At 37.3% G+C, this 20,180-nt stretch overlaps 1 protein-coding gene across 1 annotated transcript in view; it reads right to left on the bottom strand.

Annotated features, from left to right (window-relative positions):
• Nucleotides 1-20,180, bottom strand: part of sntg2 (syntrophin, gamma 2) — a gene marked incomplete at both ends in the record, with an annotated part of 123,905 nt that overhangs the window by 76,012 nt on the left and 27,713 nt on the right. The window contains 7 exons of the mRNA XM_079262502.1: nucleotides 3,452-3,531; nucleotides 6,962-7,049; nucleotides 7,917-7,958; nucleotides 9,724-9,767; nucleotides 11,653-11,710; nucleotides 11,863-11,919; nucleotides 12,030-12,167. Of these exons, the coding sequence (XP_079118628.1) occupies nucleotides 3,452-3,531; nucleotides 6,962-7,049; nucleotides 7,917-7,958; nucleotides 9,724-9,767; nucleotides 11,653-11,710; nucleotides 11,863-11,919; nucleotides 12,030-12,167 (507 nt within the window). The remainder of the gene's footprint in view (nucleotides 1-3,451; nucleotides 3,532-6,961; nucleotides 7,050-7,916; nucleotides 7,959-9,723; nucleotides 9,768-11,652; nucleotides 11,711-11,862; nucleotides 11,920-12,029; nucleotides 12,168-20,180) is intronic.

The raw sequence follows: 20,180 nt of genomic DNA, 5'->3' as shown, positions 1-20,180 counted from the left end.
TGAGCTTGTAGCTGATTTTACAAAGCAGTTATCATGGTGAACACACTCCACTGAACACATGGATCACAGCAGTCGGTACGTATTTTTGGATGACAGAATTGAATTATTTTAAAGCATTTTAAGCTCTTTTAATCATCTCCACCTGAACTGCAAACTGGTGGACAAACAGGGAATTGTCAGTGATCTCGTAAAGTTCAGTACGAGTCCAATGACTTCAGTTCAATCCAATGAGGAAAACAATGTAACTTCTGCCAATATTTAGGTAAAACTTGTTTCGATGTTCTTCGCTCAGGTTAAGCCATGACATCAACCTTACTTTTTCCCCATTTTGTCCCAGGTGTTTCCCTCCATCTGGCACCGACCCTGGAGAAGTTTACAACCAGTGCGGAGAGGAACATTTCCGGCAGCTGAGCGTGACCTGAGCGTATGCACAGAGGACGTTATGGATTACTTTGCATTTAATGTGTCAAAGTCAAAGTGGATTTGTATGCGCTGCGATCCACAAAGAGGCGGCGGCTCAGGCGGAAGCTGATAGCGCCGCCTCGGCCCAGCAGTGGCCAGCACTGCTGAGCTAGCTGGGCAGATAAACACCAAGACTTTTGATAGAAAACCAACAGCTGATTTAGCTTCTGTTGCCCTTCAAAAGGAGAGCCGAGTTTATTCACCAGTTCAGTGAGCTTCACTGCAAACTGCTGCTTTCATCAGGATCCTATCCTATTTATTCTAAATTAATTTGTATTTTTTTCTAATTTTTTCTAATTTCAATCGTAGTTATTTGTTTGTTTGAATTCTAACTTTAGTTGTTTTAATTAGCAAACAAAGCACAAAGTTTTTTCAGACATTTATTTCTGCGTTTATGAAGAATCATTGCAGGGGAACAAACTAGTTTGATATCAGGGAGACTGAATATTTTAAAAACATTTCCTAACTTCATATTTAGAATATTTCACTTGTATTTTCTGGGGATAAACAACAAAAGTAAGGATGAGGTTAGACGATGTGACAATGTTTTTATGAATTCTCCAAGCCTGACAGTTGTACAAATAAAATATTATGTGACGGCTTCTTTTCAAAACACTGACAGCACACTTGCAGACTGATACTTCTTTAATAATCTGGCTTCAAGAGAGGAAAAGTACACGGACAAAGTCATTGTCAGCTTGCCACATTTCATGACTACATAACTGAGTTATCCAGTTTTACTCCAAAAAGCTGCAAGTAACAAAAATTCAGCAGCCAAATACTTAATACTCGACTCACACGTCTGATGTTGATCTATAAATGTAGGGTCAGTTTTTACGCAACTCCTCCATTCATGCTTCATCTCATGCTCAGTTAAATGAGGTGTTTCATTTATGTAACAGTTGTCTTTAGTAAACAGTTATGTGGGTTAAAAAGAGTTTATAGAGATGAGAAATCTGTACACCAGGCTTCCTCCACCTCTTCAAAAAAAAGGGTGAAGGAAACAGTTTTAGTTCCATCAGATGAGAAAAGAAAAGACAATTTGACAGCACTTATCTTTGTAGGATCCACTTTTCCCATTAAAAACACAAGTATCAGAAATGTCTAAAATTGCAAGTTAGCCTTGATTTAGGTGAACAACACCACTGCTCTTCTCTCAGTATACAATCCTTAACCTATTCTCAGTGGAGGATGTGCAGAACAACCAGAACAGGATCAGTCCAGTAGTATGTTGACTCCAAACCACATTATCTGGGTCTTTAAGAATGATTTCCTTTTTTTTTTTTTTAAATGTTTAAAAGTTTCTAAAGGTGGAACCATAGACCGTATATGAAAGAGCCTCCAGCGGTTAAAAGTGAAGCCTATGCGGAAGTGCATACAACTGCAGTTCCCCCTTCATCCACTAGGGTCTGAAAACAGAGCAAATCCCCATAGACTCCCATGTTAAAAAGACCAACTTCACAGCAGAAATAAACATGTTTACATCCTTGTTCAAAGATCCATTTTCGGTTTAATAGGTCAGGCTTACCTTCATGACAACTGTGGGGGGAGTGAATTTTTTTTTCTAACTCGCCTGTTTAAAAATAATTTCATCTCGAAGTTTGGCATATTTAGGGGCGCGTCCTTTTGATTGACAGGTACCAATCTCCGGCTTTAAGTAAGAAGAATGTAGAACAACCGCGGTTTTAGCCAGTTAACAACGTGACTTAGCTTTAGCCCACTTACATCTGTTAGCTGGTTAGCTCCTGTTATCTCGGGTTAGCTCGGTTAGCTCTTAGCTACAGAAAGCTCGGAGTTCGCTCGATGTCAATCATCCACCATGACACTTATAGTCCCCCTCTCAGCTCCACCTCTTTGCCCATATCTGTATTTTCCGGGTGAGATGACATTCCTGCCTCTGCCAAGATGGCGACGGTCGGAACCGCCCACCGAGCTTCAATTCAGCTCCTCAGAAACCTACAGGTGACGTCACGGAGGCTACATCCATCTTTTTAAATACAGTCTTTGGGTGGAACCTTGAGACACTTAAAAATTTCTGTCACCATTTGGGACGGACAATAAAGTTCTACCTATGAATCCATCTACTTCAGGTCGACTAGTGCATTTTGTTTTATTTTAAGGATGATTCAGTTGTATTAACATTGTTTAGTGTCAAGTAAGCTGATATAGTCCTTATTAAAATGTTAAAAACATCCGCAACAGGATCAATCTCAGCAAAGTGAACTTTGTTGTAGGTACTAATCGTCTGGGAAACAGAGAGAAGAGGAGACATTACATTTAGTTAATGTTCACACTGGAGATATTTTCACACTGTCAAACTCTGGTGACCTCATATCATATCCCAGCATCCCTCTGCCCAGCTTCACCTTTACAAGGGTTTTAACAATATGTGGCAATGCTGGACTTTATAATTTGATATGCAATCAATGTTTTAATAATAACTCAGCAGGCAAGTGATATTTCCAATCTGGAACATCTGCTGTGACTGTGTGTGATGCAGCTCCAGGTCCACATGCAGATCAAACGTATCCAGATATTTTCTGTTTGAAGCATGAGGACGGTGGCCTCAGATGACATGTGCACACAGCTGATGACACTCCGGAAAACGGAAGATGGAGATGCTGATGCTAATCCACACATTCAGATAGCAGGAGGATTTATACAGCTGACAACTTATCCTTCCCAATGATGTATAATGCAATAGCAGTTAAATGGAATAAATAATGCCGATTGAGAGGTCCACTTCAAAACGACGGCAGATTGAAAAGTAAATTCATTCCTATTTAAGTCAAGAGTACATTATTTATCATCTCGGTAATAGTAAATTAGGTCTGTCTAAAGTTGGTTCAACTTTATGTATTCTTGTAATCTGAAAGCATCAGCTGCGTATGACTGGAAGATTTTGGGTTAATAATGAGGATAATTTAATGCAAACTAATAAATATTCTACGTGGGGGGGGGGGGGGGGGGGGGGGGGGGGATGGCTTACTGTGTTTCCATTTCCATTTAAATGCAATCCGCTGTCAAAAAGTGGAGAAGACACTCGGCTGTGATCCAGTCCTGGAGAACCTGAGGGAAGTAAAAGAAGAACACATTCATAAGCATGTTCTTAAAGGAAAACTGGAACATTTAGTAAAACTTTGTGCTTTTAGTTCTTTATATTCCCCCAGAAACAAGAAGTTGTTTTTTCTACATAGCCCTAAAAAACAGTGCAGCAAATTCAAGTTAAAATTTGAGGTTTATTACGGATTTTCTGCTGCTCTGCCTTTAAGCTGCACTGTACATCACAGGCAGCATCTAAAAAAAACAGAGGCTGCTCTTTGATGATATTAGCTTGGCATCAGACAATGTGCTTTCCGATTTGGCCGCGCTGCGTAGAGGGTGACGAGCTTTTCATGGCCTCTCCGGTTGATAATGTGTGCTTTGTTGTGCTTTAGCACAGATGAAGAGAGGGTAGCGTTGGAACTTTCCACTGATGGACAACAAATCCGTAAACAGGACTTAACTCTGTGTTCTGGATCTTTGGGGTCTCTCTGAGGTGAAAGTGGAGTCTATCCCTCAAGTCTCCTGACTGATCATTGATAAAAGGTGCCCATTATTAACATTGGCCAATGGGTTTCTTAGATATTCACCTTTATTAAAACATCCCTTCAATTTGTCCACAGTTCTTCATCAGACATTACTGATACCTAGATATGAACTGTGCCGCTATCCTCTGGTTCCCCAGAAAGTAATGTGGTTTTCTTTTAGGCCAAGATTCCCATTTACCTTTTCTACTGTGTTTCAGATGAATGTTAGACACTGTAACATATCTTGGTTCAGACACTTTGCAGCCATGCAGCCCTTTTCGTTGTGAAGATAAACTTTATTCATCAGGAGCATGTCTTCGGATTTTGGTGAGGTAGCAAAAGAAAACGGGCCTCAAAAAGAGCCAGAGTCATAGGAAAGAAGATTAGCACTTTTTTGTAGTTGTTTTCAAAGGTGGAAAAAAAAACATCTGACTAGATAAATCACAAGAGTAGGATATGATTCATAATTTTGACTTCTTGCTGCAGTTTCTGTCCCACATCATTAAGACATTCATCTTGGTCACCAGCAGTGTCTACTTTCATGCGACTCCATGTTTATGTAGTTTGCTTCAAGTGGAGAATAAATGTACAGAAGCTCTAAAGTGAACAGTGCTGTTCTCATGTTTGCGTTTCATTCCCATTCACACACACAATATACACATACAATATATATACATATACATACACACAATATATTTACATACACACACACACACAATATACACATACATATATACATATACACACACACACACACTATACACACAATATACACATACATATATACATATACACACACACACACACTATACACACAATATACACATTCATATATACATATACACACACACACACACACACACACACACACACACACACACACACACACACACACACACACACACACACACACACACACACACACACACATATAGGTTTAAGCATTGTTTTGTTCGCATGCTAACTTTAGGTAGAGTCTAATAGTCAACTGCGATTTTGGTTTGCTGCATGTCAGGATCGGTGTTTCGTAACATTATGCAAAAATCTTCTGTACTGTATAGGTCTCATAATGTCCCCTGCACAGGTCGTCCTTGTTAAGAGATTCAAGATTCAAATTTAAAGATTCAAAGCATTTATTGCCATGTGCACAGTAAGGGAACAGGTTTCCCTGTGCAATGAAATTCTTTGCATGCTCTTCTTAATTTATTCTTTATAATTGAAATATTGATGGCAAACAGAGTAAACATAAAATATAAACTATAAGTAAAGTGATCTAAGTCCAAAGAATGTGCAGTGTGCTACTTTAACTGCTGTACAACATTCACGTTCAGTTTTAAATAACTGGTTATACAAGAGAAATTAAAATTATTCCCAAATTATTTATTAAAAAAATGAAACTAAGAAATTTCTTACAAGTGCCTCTAAAAGGTGTTTGCTATATTGCAGACAAGGTCACTTGTGAGAGGTGGAAAAAAGAAAAATCCTCCAGACTTTAGCACAGTTATAACTCTTGTAATAAGCATTAATCACACCTCTGTGAAAGGACAGAACAGGAACAGAAGTGCAAATAATGTGCAAGGCTGATGTGTTTTGGGTGTTAGAGAAAAGATTAACTTAAAAATTCTTGAGGGAAGAGAAGGTCACCATTTTCACAGGGAACCGCAAAAGAAAAGCATCTGAAAGGAGACTTTTCTGCACGGGGATGGCAGATGCTGCAACCAGATGATGTTCCTTAGAGGAACACAGTGGTCAAGAAAAAGCACGTATAAAGGAGTTTAAATCCCTGGGAAGAGAACCAGAGGTCACTGCAGGCAAACGGGGACCTAAGCAGATGTTAAATCCAGAGAGCTCCAAGATATGCAGAAAAAAAGGGGTTTGTTATTTGGATATTTAAAAACTCCCTAATATAAACTTTAAAAAGCACCAAGACAGATTATTATCAGCTATGCTGCAGAATGAATCCATGAGATCAGAACCCAGTAGCACCATTTATATGTCAATAGTGTTAAACCCATAAGAACCCAGCATGACATTTGATACGTATAGTTTAAGACAAAGAGTTTTCTCTTTTGCCTCTTAATGGACACAAGAAAGCAGAATATTATTAAACTATTGACATATCAGAAAGTAATAAATGATAAATATCCCTAAAAATGTTGGTATTTTTTATTTGCAGTTCTGGTAAAAGAGACAAAAAAAACTTCATTTAAAAATTGACTTAACATTTTTTTCATGTGGTGGGTTTTTATGGGTTAACTAAGATAAAAAAAGAATGGCGATAATTTTTGCTGAATAATTTTGATTTATTACACTGGCTTTAATGATTTCAGTTGTCTAAAACCAGACAAAAGCAACCACTCGAATGAATCCATGCACCTAAACCTCCAACTGGAACAAAACGAAAGGCTACAGAAGACAACACATAACTACTTCTCTACAACATGCAAACAAGGTGAATTTTTTTTTTCCATTTACTTTTAATTTTTTTTGTTTTTTGGTAATGCATCATTTTCATCATAAGCTTGTGTAATTTTTGGACCCACTTCACCCACTCCCATTGTGCAGTACTTTAAAACTCCTCCACATATTATGAAAGGACTAAATAGACCCTGTTAATATGAAAAAGTGCTCCACAAAATTGCCAAATTTGTCATTTGCTTTTAAAAACCTCATGTCTTCATCTTCCTGTTCACCATTTTCCAGCCTTTTACCCCCAACCAATCTTTCCTGAGCAGCTGCAGGTAAATACAGCTCTGCTCCATTTTCTGAGTCCACCTCAGGCCACAGAGCATGGCAATTTATACCTCTGAAATGAACGCTCATCTTTCCAACAGCTTTATATCATAGGCCAAGCAGAAAAAAAGGGTTTTCCTTCCATATAGCGAAAGAAAGCTCTGTCATATCTTGAGTTTGAGCTGTCGAATGCTTACCTAAAGGGAGTTTTAGAAATGATGGAACTTCTCGCAGGTAGCGCACAGTGATTGTGACCTCATCACCTGCCGTACGCAAAAGGTGAACCTGGCAGGAGAGATTGATTTGAGAAGACAGATAGCAAGAGATGCAGCGAGATAAAACTTAATCTCGTATAAATAAAACAAGCCCCATTCATATCAAGCTGTATACTGAGCAAACAAACTGTAGCTGCAGATGATATTTCAGAAGTTGAAGGCCGACTTTTGTGTCGTGAAAGGCGGCAGCAAAGTGTCCAGCTGGCACCACAAAGCAACTGCACTCTGAACATCTGATTATGTGACGCGTAAACAACACAATACATGTCCTCAAAACTGTCGAGTCGGTTTCAATGAGTCTTTTGCGTGAGGTTAAACATACACGACAAAATATTGAAGCGGACGACCTTCCACGCATCGTGAATGAGGGAGAAAAAAACTCCAAATGAGCTGCCTGAATGTAACATGCAAGGTCACTTCTGCAAGCCAAAACGAACACGTGTCGTCCTATCCTTTTCTACACTCGCCAAAAGAAAGATGAAGTAAGAATCTGTCTGCAAGCCATCATGTAAAGCTGTGGATTTCATTCTGGGGATAAACGTTGTGACACTGTGGAGGTGATTGTAATGAACATCTGTTTGCAGCTGCATGAGGAGACAGAGACAACAGACAGGGAGTGTGTGTGTGTGTGTGTGTGTGTGTGTGTGTGTGTGTGTGTGTGTGTGTGTGTGTGTGTGTGTGTGTGTTGATGTGTGGGGGAACAGATGGAGGCAGATAAGACGTGTTTAATAAAGGCAGAAGCTAAACTGTGGAGTCCACACAGAAACTTAACGATTAGCTTTAGATGCTATTGCTTAAAATGTTGCCGAATCTCAATGATCATCGGAGAGGTGGAGGCGTAATGATGTTATTAATAGTTAATTACAGATATACTCACAACTTCCTCATGAGTGCAACGCTCTACATTTATGCCATTGACCTAAAGGAAGCAGCAGAGTACAAAATAAAATTAGAAAAACATACAAAAAGATGCAAATAAATTAAATGAACTATGATGTGCACCATACTAACAGTCACAGCTGATGCAGGGAGATGACAAATGAGTTTGTAAAGCGAAACAAAGCAGTCTGAGGACATCAGGTCTCTAACTTTTACTTTGATTTGTTTTGATTTTAAGCACTTTGTGACATTTGTCTTGCAAAGTTCTCTTTAAGGACTATTATTCTGAATAATTCACGATGGCAAAAGTGGTCCACATCACTTTTTTTTTAAGCAAAGCAGATCAGAGGAAGGAAGGCTAGGCAGAGTCGAGCTGACAGGTGTGGTCAGTGGAGGAGGAGGACCCTCAGCCAGGCCAGTGCGGCTTCTTGTGCAATCTCTGCACTACGATGCAAAAACTGTCTTAGCAGATTGGAAGCCAGCCGCAGGATCAGTCAGCACCAAGTCTTTTCTGAAAGGTGCAAATTGACCATGACAAAGTCTTGGCAATGACCCACTTAAAACATGTAAAAATGCTGTCAAGCGGAGCAGGGAGGCTGCCGTGCAGCAAACACCGGTGTGGTGCTGGACAGCATGAAGAATGAAAAAGATGACAAGTTGAAAAGTGAGCTTTTATTTCTTCTGGCAAAACACTTTATAGTACGACGTGATGCAAGAAAGGTGACAAATTGCCTGCAACAGGTGAGCAGGCTGGAGTGTTGGCCGCTCTGGTGGTCGGCCTTCTGGCCATTTCCAGGCAATCAGTCGGACGGGACGATTGTGAAGTTGTTTTTGAAAAAGCTGATAGAATCAGGAGTTTGTGGGATGTTAGCAGCCAACAATTACAGTCACAAAGCTACTAACTGTTTATTTTTAACTTAATTATGCTCTACAATATGTCAATGTTCTGCAAGAAAGGGTCAGAGCTTGTAAGAGCTCCCCAAGAACTGCTCGCATGGAAAGCACCAACTATTCTCTCTGGTGCTGCAAACAGCCTAGTAATTGCTAAAATGCTATTTCAGAAGGGGTTAAGAAGCTGTTTGGAGTGCTTTAAAATTTGTGTCTTTGCAATTTATCATTTGTCCCTCCATCTGTCAGCTTAGTCTCGGTGTTCAAAAGTTCCCCAAGCAGCACTCTTCGAATTTGCTGCACATCCTGCCATGACTTAAAGTATGGTAATGGTTGCAATATTCTGGAGTGCAACGCTTCATGTGATTTGTGAAGGAGTATAAGCAACAGCGGCTTCACAGGTGGTGGCAGCAGCAGCGCTATTCATATTATAATTTGTAATAACTTCCAATGCAAATGTTAATATTGCTTTGGTGTCCATTTAATCTGTTTGATATTCTAGATAAACAGCGCATCCAATTAACCAGATAAACAGATTCACATTAACATTTTAAAAGACATTAACATTTCTATAACAATTTATAAAAGAAATTAGTTTTTTCTTATTATTGGAAACCTGCTCAGCATTAAATCACAGCCTGGCAGCAGGATACTTGGTCCGTTCAATTCAACTTGTGTGTTCAGTAGCAATGTATTTACCCACAATGCTGGGAATTTAAAAGAGCACAGATATTAAACGACTATCTAATTCAAATCACAGTTCAAATCTCACAAAGTGAGATAAAAGTCCATTTTTCCTCAAATTAATTACACTGTCAAAAATCAAAGTCAAATGAAATTAAGATGCACAAGTTGCCACTTTTGGCTGTGACCTAAATCAGCCTCCGAGCAAATAAGTCCCAAACTGATGCACCAACCTGAAGCACGGCGTCCCCGACGAACAGCTTCCCCGTCTGATCGGCTGCAAGCATCGATTGTCAGAGGTTAATGAAAACATTACAAAGTAATTGCTCATTTCATACATGGTAATGTGATGGAAATGACAATCAGCGTCTCTGTCTGACTAATCTCCAGCAACAACCTGAAGCTCGGAGAGAGGACACAAGAATGCATGAAATTTGAAGCTAATCAGGAAATAAGCTCATTTGCAGCTGCAGAGGAAAACAATAGAAGCTGCGTTGTGAAAAGATTTGTCGAGCTCTGCGAAAAGGGCTTTTTATGATACCAACACTCAAATGGCTCGATTGTGACATAATATATAAAATAAAATTATAATCTCAGCAGGAAACCAAGACGTCATCAGTTGTTATAGTTTCACTGAATGAAATAATCTAAAATAAATTTGCTTCCCACAAGCCATCAGCGTATTAAATCTACCCACTAATGTGCGCAACATTTCATGCTCAGGAACCCAAACTGTCCTGTTAACATGAATTCTGAGCTCAACTGCTTTTTTCTTCTTTTTTTTTTTACTTTTTCAACAAGTTAAAACTAAATAAATACTGCCATCAATAAAACAGATGCATTAATATTTTAGGATTTAAAGTTTGATTTTGAAGACCTTTCATGATGTAGAATGTCTCTGCATGTTTAGACTGGCTTGTCTTAAAAGTACCCAGACAGCAGATGTTTGCACAACAGATGGATTAACTCAAAAAAAGAAGGCAATGCAAATGTGCCTTAAAATGTCATGCTGCTGATAGAGGCACTAGATCTAAAGCCATGCAAAGCCCACAGTCCAATTCATAGACAAAAATAAAAAGTCACAGGAAATAATACACAAGCTTAATTGGAATAATTGTGAAGCTAACAAGTACCGTAGTCATTTCAAGCTTTGAAAAGAAGCTAAAACGACAGGCTGAATATAAAATTTAAGAAAAAAATGGTTTACAAAAATTATTTTTTTCTAAAGTAATGAAATGAATGACGAAGCAGTACCATGTTTTTGTTTTTATTTTGCTTTTTTGGCCTTAAAGTTAAGATTTATATATTGAGCTTCTTTAAAACCTTCTGTTGCTTTTTAGATCTACATAGAGGACAAGTTACTGATGTTAAAAAAAAAAAAAAAAAAAAAAAAAAGTTGTGACAACACAAACTGAAACAAGCTGGTTTGTCAGTATGAAGTATGGAAAGGCTGCAGCCTCTTAATCCAAAAAATGAGGCCAGTATTGTAAAACTTAATTCCTGCATTACACCTAATGGCCAGCAGGGGGGCAACAAGTCAGACGTCATAATCCTGAAACATGCTGACAGTGCAGTTATAAAGTAATAAAGAACAAAAAAAAGACCCTTTTATTTATAAACTATATCTTGATAGTGGTATAGTCTGAAATACATATAAATATAATGAATATATTTCAAAGTGCTTTTCTTTCAATAGCTGCCACATGAAGTGAATGAACATTTATCGTTGAAAACACTCTTCACTTCCTATTCATTTTATGAATATATATCTCATATTTGCAGCAACTTGTCAAACTAATACAATACTTTAATTTGCTGGTGTTTACACCAGCAGGACAGTCCTACATTAGCATGTTAACATGCAGCTGAAAAGCTGTTGTTTTCCCTCAGAATGTTGTCAAACAGAAGTTTTCTTCAGCTACAGTGTGTTGAGCTCTTAAATCCACCATAAATCATTACTTCTTCCAGGTTTCACACAATTTTTTCATTTAATTTCAGTTCTCAAGGAATGGCGGATGGAAACTGATAAACAGACATGTTAGTTGGGAAAAAAAAAAAAAAAAAACTTTGGACAGAGAAAAAATAAAAAACAAAAGAAAAAAAAATCATTAAGTGGAAGAAAATGTGCGGGTCAATTTGGGAGCATTTCCAAAGCTTCTTACCTACTTGGTCTTTAAAAATCTTTGAAATAACCACCGGCACGTTGTGCTCTGCACCTCCCTAAAGACGATTCAAAGGAAGAGAATCGTTACCGTTAAGCTTTGGTGCTGAAATTTGCTTCCAAAACTGCTTTTTCCACACAGACATCTCTGCCACCCAAATCCTTTTCATTCCCACTGCAGTCTCCCCAAAATGAAATTTTATCTGCTTACTTTGATGCTTAAGCCCAGACCGCCAGCCGCTTGTCTTCGCAGTACAACAGTTCTGTGCTTTAGAAAGTGGGAGTTTCTTATTGGCAAAGGGATATTGCGAATATTGACAGAGTATTCAGGAGTTATGTGGCATGAATAACAAATGTCCAGCCACCGGGTGCACTTACATTTACTTGGGCTTCACTTCCACTTGTGCAAACCACGTCCAGCTTCTGGATGGTTAATGCTTCTTTGGTCAGTTTTAGGCAGACGTCGTAGGTATTGTTGGTCTCGTCATTGTAGAGCAAAGCAATTCCAGATTTTGTCTGTTGGAAATGAGAAGAGCATTAACATTTTGTCATACAGAGCAATTATGTACACAATGAACATTTTAATCCTCTTTTCTCAGTGTGTCGTTTATGCACCCCCGTTCCTCTGGTTTGGTTTTGGGTTAATTAGTTTTGCTTGACACTGTGAAACCTTTCAGCCAGGGGGAAAAAAAAAAAAAAAAAAAAAAGTTATTTTCACTCTCAGTTTCATTACTTAACTTTCCACAATCAGAATATGGTAAATACCAGTTTAAGAGAGAAATTACAAAAGAGCCAACATTGACAAACAGAAAAAAAAAAAAAAAAAAAAAAAGACACTGCAGAGATGCTTTTAATCTGACTCATGTTCAAGAGGAAGCCTCAGATACCTCAAAACAGCGCACTTTAATCCACTTTTCTTTTATGTTTCTCTCAGAGAAACAAAAACACTTCTCCGCATGTGCTGCAGTGGCCTTATGTTTCAAACAAAAGTCTCCGTCAGATAATAGAGCTATACGGTGCTTTCTGGCAGAGGCATTCAAGCTGTAAGGGGCTGTAAGCTCTGCAGGGCTTTTAGATAATCAGTTGTTAGTATTTCTGATAGTTAACATTTTACTATGTTAACTGGATTTGAGTACACTCGAAGCCAATTATTAAATATAGAAAAAAAAAAAAAAAACATTGCAAAATCGCCTCCCCCTTTGTGACCCATTAGAAGTGAGACACCTTCTCCATACATTTCATGTGCATTATTCATAATCTGGTGCTTTTTTCATTATAACAAGTCATGTGTTTTTTGTTGAAATAGAAATTTTTTTAAGCCATTTTTAACAAATGAGAAATAGAAACTGATTTATCTGACTTTATGCTTTCACTGGCTTCAAGTTCAGCCTTTAAAACTGCTCATAAAAAGGTACATTTCCCCCCTTATGATCATGCTTTTACAATTACATTACAGAGTTTAACATTTTAACATGGTGTCGCCATTATTTACTGGACATAAATAGACCCCATAAAGCTGGAGTTATGATGGTTTGAAATTGACTGTACAAATATGTCAAAATTTGACAGAACTGAAAAAAGCTGATGAATTAGCAGACTCTACGACAAGTGATGAACATAGAGATGGGTGGAGGCACCAAAAGTCAAGCAGAAGTCACTGTGGGAGGTTGTTACCATGAAGACTAAAGAGTGCTTAACAGGAGGAGGCAGGAGAACGAGAGGTTGTGTTTAGAAAAGGAAATTAGACGTTAATTAAATGTCCATCAAGGCTTTGAATAGTTTCATGGAGAGGAAGAAACAGACTGAGCACGTTTCTTCTTCACTGCCAGACGAGAGGAATGTGTTGAGGATGATGAGGTGACTGGCCCATCCTTTTGTCACCAGTGATGAGGTAAACTTCAATTGTAAGATTATAAACCTGTTTTATATGCATATATTGTTCTATAATTAGATTTATTTGAAGAGGAGTGAAATAATAATTGTGATATCTTCTGTTCACATTTTGACTGAATGCAGATTAAATTGTCATGATTCATTCAAAGGCATGTATCCTTTTTCTGTGGTTTTATTTTAGGTTCTATCTTTTATTTTACATTTTGACTCTTCTAATTTTGCTGACAGATTTCTTTTCATTTGTAAAACAAGTGTTCACTTTGTTATTACTGTCAAAACATTTTCTCCACTATCCATGGTGTGCATATGAACAACCACCCAAACAATCTTTTCTATATTATTCGCATGCACGTATACAATCATGAGGAAAATGCACCTTCTACAAAGAGATCAACCCATCAAGGGATATGGGACATGTCAGGTGAGGTGCACCTCTCCACATGCACCTCACCTGCTACTATAGTAAAATTGAAATATTTTTATATATCTCAATGTTTGCTTCTTCATTCCCAGACAGCTAGATTTTTATACACTACCAGTCAGCGGTTTGGACATACTTTCCTACTAAATGAAACGGAAAAGTGTGTCCAAACTTTTGACTGGTACCCTACATGAGCCGTTTGTGTTGCATATAAGTGTTTGGAAAAAAAAAACACCCAGAAATATACATGGTTTATAAGAAATATTTTGATATAGTTTCACTGTATTTACATATTTACCTTTATTTTTTATTTTATAATTTATGCCTTTTCAGATTCCAGAACTGACCATTAAGTATATTTTTGGTTTTTCACATTTTTCACCTTTTCAGAATTTAGAATATTTGTCCTTATGAGGGTCTGAATGTTAATAAAAGCAGCTTAAAATGGAAAATTCATCAGGTTATATTAGTAAGGTTGTCCCTTAAATTAGAAAATTATTTTATCCAACTGTGACTAGTTTCAGACTTAGCTCTTCTGCCCCTTATTATCATCGTTTAAAAAAACTTCTAAAAATGATGCTGTTTTAATCCTAAACCTTATGAAACCTTGTTAAAATATTTTTTAAAAAATAAAATAAAATCTGGTTCATGCAGTCCTACTTTATTCTAAACACACTTGTGATGACTAAAATATCACACAGACAATTACCATCGCTCCTTCATCTCTCCTCTGGCAAATTGTTTGTTTGGAGCTCGATGTGGCAAGTTTTATTATTTCCCTGAGGCTCATCAAAATCCTGCCACAGGACTCCGTATGAGTGATGAATGATCTGGCATATAAACAAATCAAACAGCAACCGCCTGCGTCTGATTGAAAAACAATTCGTAGTTAAACTGAAGTGACTTGACTATAAAGTAAAGAGCTCAGACAGTGTGAACAGCAAAGTTCAAATCTATGCCAGCGTAATGGACTTTAATCTGCTAGTTTATTGCTTTTTAATCTGAAACTCCGGAACAGATTTATGGATTTACTGCCAACTTCCTCTTATCTGTCAGTCTGTGGATATCCTTTATGGTTAACTTGTTACATGTTTAAAGGAGAGTATTCCACAATATGAAACACTTTGAAATGTAAATATTAGCTGTTTGATGTTTTAGACATTTTCCTGTGTCCTTTGACATGATTACCTGTAGAATTAAAGAAAACTCATGAATATAGTTTGGTGAGAGCACAGAGATCAAGAACAACAGCACAATAAGTCAGACTTATTGACTTATTATGCAGGGGGTTCTACATATTGTGTATATAGATCCCCGTTATATAAAAATAAAAACCAAAAAGAAAAAGAATGAGAAATAATATTGTATATGAATATTGTAAAGAATTTGTCTTCCAGGTTTGCATCTTCTGAGGATGAGGATTAATGCAACAATGGATGCAGCTCTATAGATGTCGTTTGCATTTCATGGTTTTAACCAACAGATGCTGCAGTCATTCTGCAATAAATGGTAACTTGTAATTTCCAACTTCTAACTAGAATAAAAATAAACATACACTGGATCAAGCCTATGTTTATTATGTATTAACATGCATTTTATTTCTTCCCGTATTTTACTTAAAAGCCCAACAAGGCCCAAATTAGCTTAATGAGATACACTATGAGCCGGGTTCTGCCAGAGGTTTTTTCTTCCTGCTAAAAAGGAGTTTTTCCTTTCCACTGTCACCTCATGCAGATCAGGATGGCGGAATCGAATCAAAGTAATAATTTAATGCAGTCTGTTGGTTTTCCTTAACTATCTATTATGAACTTGCTCAAATTTGTGTGTTTGTAAACTGCCCTGAGATGAGGTTGTTGTGAGATGATGCCTAAAGCTAATAATAAACTGAAGAGAGAAAAAAAAAAGGTACTGCCATGCCATTATGACCAGATTTATTGCTTAAGCTGCCAGGGGAAATGAGTAATTGCTGTTGAGAAGTTGTAGTAAAGCGAAGAAAAACCTGGAGGAAGCTACACTTGTAGATTAAATAAAGGTTGGAAAAGAAAGAGGCTCAATAATTCCAATCTGAGCTTCAGCAGTGATGTCTGAGCTAGCAGAAAGATTGTTTCCAACACAGTCAGTCCCAAACACAGTAACCTTATGTGTTGGCAATGCAGTTTAGTTTTGTTTTGTTGTTTTAAGCTTGCTGTCACATATATCCACAATTATTTTTAAATCAACTGCCTCCATCAGTATCATAGGCAATAGAAGATGAGACTTATGTATAGGGTCTCATTATAGGAACATATGTCTATAACCCCTCATAAAAACGAATTATATGGACTGAAAACTGATTAATTTAAACAAAAAAAAAACAAAAAAAAAAAAACCTTTTGCTTGAGAGTTTGCAGCTCAATACAGCATTGCATCTTATTCAATTTTTCATTGGTGTTCTCAGGGAGGATTGGGGTGTTTGAAAAGGTCAAAATCAGTACTAGACTAAGGTCAACCAATTCTCTTTTAAGACACCTGGGAATAAAGGTCACGCTCTGCTCCCACCAAAGAAGACAGAGTATAAAATTGAGACTGCTGAAATGTGGCAACATTCAGGGGACACAAAAACCAAACTGCTTTAGACACACAAAGGAGAGCGAGTCTGTGTGTCTGCTTGAAATGGGAAAAGGAAAACAGCTTTCTCTCTCAGGACATTTCACTTTGTCACTGCCAAAATCTCAGGCTGTATCACTTCATCTTCTGACAAATAAAATGGTGGTTCAGTCTAAATAATAGAACACTATGACACACGGTCTTGTCAGCAGTAAATGACACTTGACATTAATACAAACCGTCTCAAAACCATAAACATAACACACTGAAAGTTTACTGCGTTAAGAACACAAGATACTCACACTATTTGTATGAATTGTATTAATGACAGTCTGTGGACATCCTAATTAAAAAGTCTTGTATGGCTCTAATACGCAGATTTGACTAAACAGAAAGTTACGCAGAAAGTTATCATTTTCTACAGGTGCTGATTATTTTTTTCATTTTATCTATTTTAAACATGTATACAATACAAAACAAGGATGCACATTTGTGTAACATTATACATTGTTTGAGAAGGATCAGAAGTAAGCCTGAGGCTTATCTAAATACTACTCCTTTTTTACAGTCTTGAATTTTCACATTTATATGGCTATATACACAGATTACATACTGAAAGTCATTAGACAGATGGCAAAATATAAAGCAGCAAAATAATTAATTTTCCTTATTTTTTATATTTATCCCAAAAAAATGTCTTGTACATTTTTTTAAACTGAATGATTTTATTACATAATTTTAAACCATTTATGTTCCAAAGACTAAAACTTTCCCAGCATAGACACAAGGAAGAACCACAAATCACACTTAATAGTTCAGGCATCACTTACTTTTAAAGATGGCGAGGGAGTCGTGGTACTGTGCACGAAACAAACTTCACAACAGAAAATTAACTTCTATACATGTCAAACAAAAGCCTCCCTGTGGCATACATGCACTGGAAACAGGTTTATTTACACTTTTCTAAGCTAACAGGAGTTAAAACCTGGCAGCATTTATACCTGCGCCGGTTGGTCTAATTGCATTGCATTTCGCTCTTGAAAACAAAAACATGAAAACAAGTAAATGGGAGGAAGTCGACAAGTGAATACACAATAAAAATCCTGTCCTGGTGGAGACTAAAAACTTGTTTTTGTTCAATAGATTTGGTCATTTTTCTGGCTCTACATATTAATCTGGAAGAAACGCAAGAACAAAACAGCCAGGAAGCATTTATATTCTAAACAGGGATGAAGCAACCGTGCATCAAGAGCGTTAAAAAAAATTAGAAAATTCATTTAGAGAGAGCAGCTGATTCAGCTGCACAGCTGGAAAACAGGGACATTAGCTCATATTCCCAAATTCCAACCAATCACAATCTGAGATATGATGTAGGGCTTCTCTATTATGATCACGATTATTTTGACTGAAATTGAGATCGATTATTTAACACCAGTATCCAGTATTTTTAAACAACACTGCGCATTGTGGTGTTCTCTACTCCGTGTCGCACACTATACCCGTCTAATGCACGGCTCCAAGTTGTTTAATCCGCTTTGATGGGAACTATTTCATGTTGGCCTCGATGTAAAGCCCTGTGTTAATGAAACATCACTGTACATTAAATTACATTCATGTAGGCTGTGTTTCACAACAAGAATTCATGAATTCACACAAATTGAACTTTCATCTCGCAACTGAACATATGTTAAAAAAGAAAAAAGATTCAACTATCGTAAGGCTGCAACGATTTATCAACAAATCGAAAAATTCATAGATGTAAAATTTAATTGATACGTCGCATTGTAAACGCCTGTAACGGCTTTGCTAATAAAACACGCCAGGTAACTTAATGCCATTTACAAACCACGGCATTTCAGACAGTATAAGAACTCTAAACACCAAGCAAATGATGCAAAGCACCACAGGAAGTGCTGGGGGCAGTATTGTCATTTTGTGCAGCGTCTTTGTTTAAACAACGAAGTTAGCATACCACCACGGCAGCACGACAGTCATGCATGAGCATCTGAAACAAAAGCACCCCGGAGTCGTAGTTTCCAACATTACGGATGGCAAAGTTAGCATTAGCGAGTAGTGATGTGCTGTTGATATCTCTGCCAAAGAGGTTATGTTTTCACCAGCATTTATCTGTTTGTGTTCAAGATAACTCAAAAAGTTTTAGATCGATTTTAATGAAATTTTTAAGAGTTGTTGGAAATGTGAAAAGGAAGAAGTGATTTAATTTTGGTGGTGATCTAGATCACCATTTGGATTCAGGAATTTTTTTAAAAGGATTCTGGCCCTTGTTTACCTGCAAAACAGGCTTTTTCAAGATGTAAATAGTTGTTTCAAAGCAATTCTACCAAAATTGAGATGGTAAAATATTTTGTTTTCCTTTTGAGGCAAATTCAGTACAGCTTGGATATGACACTATAGCTAAGATTGAATGTTTCAAAATTAATTAGTCGTAAGCCGTTGAACTTAAATTTAATATTCAACTAATTCAGGAGTCATTCTTTTAACTTACTAAAGGACATTATGTTGTGACTGACTGGGAATCAGGGTGACACTCATATGATGCGAGTGAAGAGAGTGGGGTAAAACATACTGGAGTCTGTAAAAAGAGCTGCATCAACTGGAAACACAGATGGTGGGTGTGACAGAAATATTTGTGACTCATCGAAAAAAGTATTTAGAGATTAGTCAACTAATAAAATAATCATTAGTTGCAACCCTAAACCATAGCACATTTATTGCAGTTTGTTTGAAATGAAATAAAAAGAAGAGCTAGCTTTCAATAAGAAAAAGTTTTAGTCTGAGCCAACACTGCATACAGCTGCCAGCTTTTAGTCCACAGTACAAACGTTTATATTCAGTTTAAACAGGATGATGTTTTAGAGTTTCTTACTTTAATAGTGGTTGCGGCGCCAGTTTCTCCAACATCTCAATTCTATTGTTTGGTTTTTTTCACTGTCAGTGTGTGTCAGCCGTGTAATCAGACCTGTTCTGCTTCATGTCTCAGTCCAGTTCCTGAAACAACCTGATGAAGAGGTAAATCTGGCATAACGGCAATCCTTTTCCACACTGAATGTCTAAGCCATGGTATAACGTCCTGAAAGGTTCGAGCAGTCATTGCCAGATTCATTTGAAAAGATTATAATAACAATAAAAAATAAAACCTGCACTTTTATACTCTAAATACAGTAAGTCAGGATAGCAGTGCATAAGGTTTCACCTGTACTTTCACTAATTAATCGAAAGAAATGTTAAAATGGTAGAAACAAAACTGTTCCCAGGTAACTCTCTTGATATCTAGAAGAACAACTAGAAATTGAGACATTCACCACATTAAACCATGAAAATCCTTCACCTGGAGGTAATTTTTTCTTGCAAACAGAAGAAAAATAATCCCAGCAGGAGAAGCTGATTCACTAAAATAACAGACAGAACTCATAAGACACCCACTGTGGAGATATCTGAACTCAATGACAAGGAGGTTGAGGTCGAATGCTCTCATTTGATTACACAGAAAGAAAGAAAATAAAGTGGAATGCAGTCTGACCCGACATCTAATGAATAGACAGACCAGGCACACTAGATGTAGAAGGTTTTATGAGTGATGTTTTTATATGTACAACTAAACAGTAGAA

This window comes from Telmatherina bonti (genome assembly GCF_933228915.1).
Source record: "Telmatherina bonti genome assembly, chromosome: 22".
Taxonomy (NCBI): domain Eukaryota; kingdom Metazoa; phylum Chordata; class Actinopteri; order Atheriniformes; family Telmatherinidae; genus Telmatherina; species Telmatherina bonti.
The sequence above is the reverse complement of the archived record's forward strand: the minus strand, read 5'-3'. Positions and strand labels throughout refer to the sequence as shown.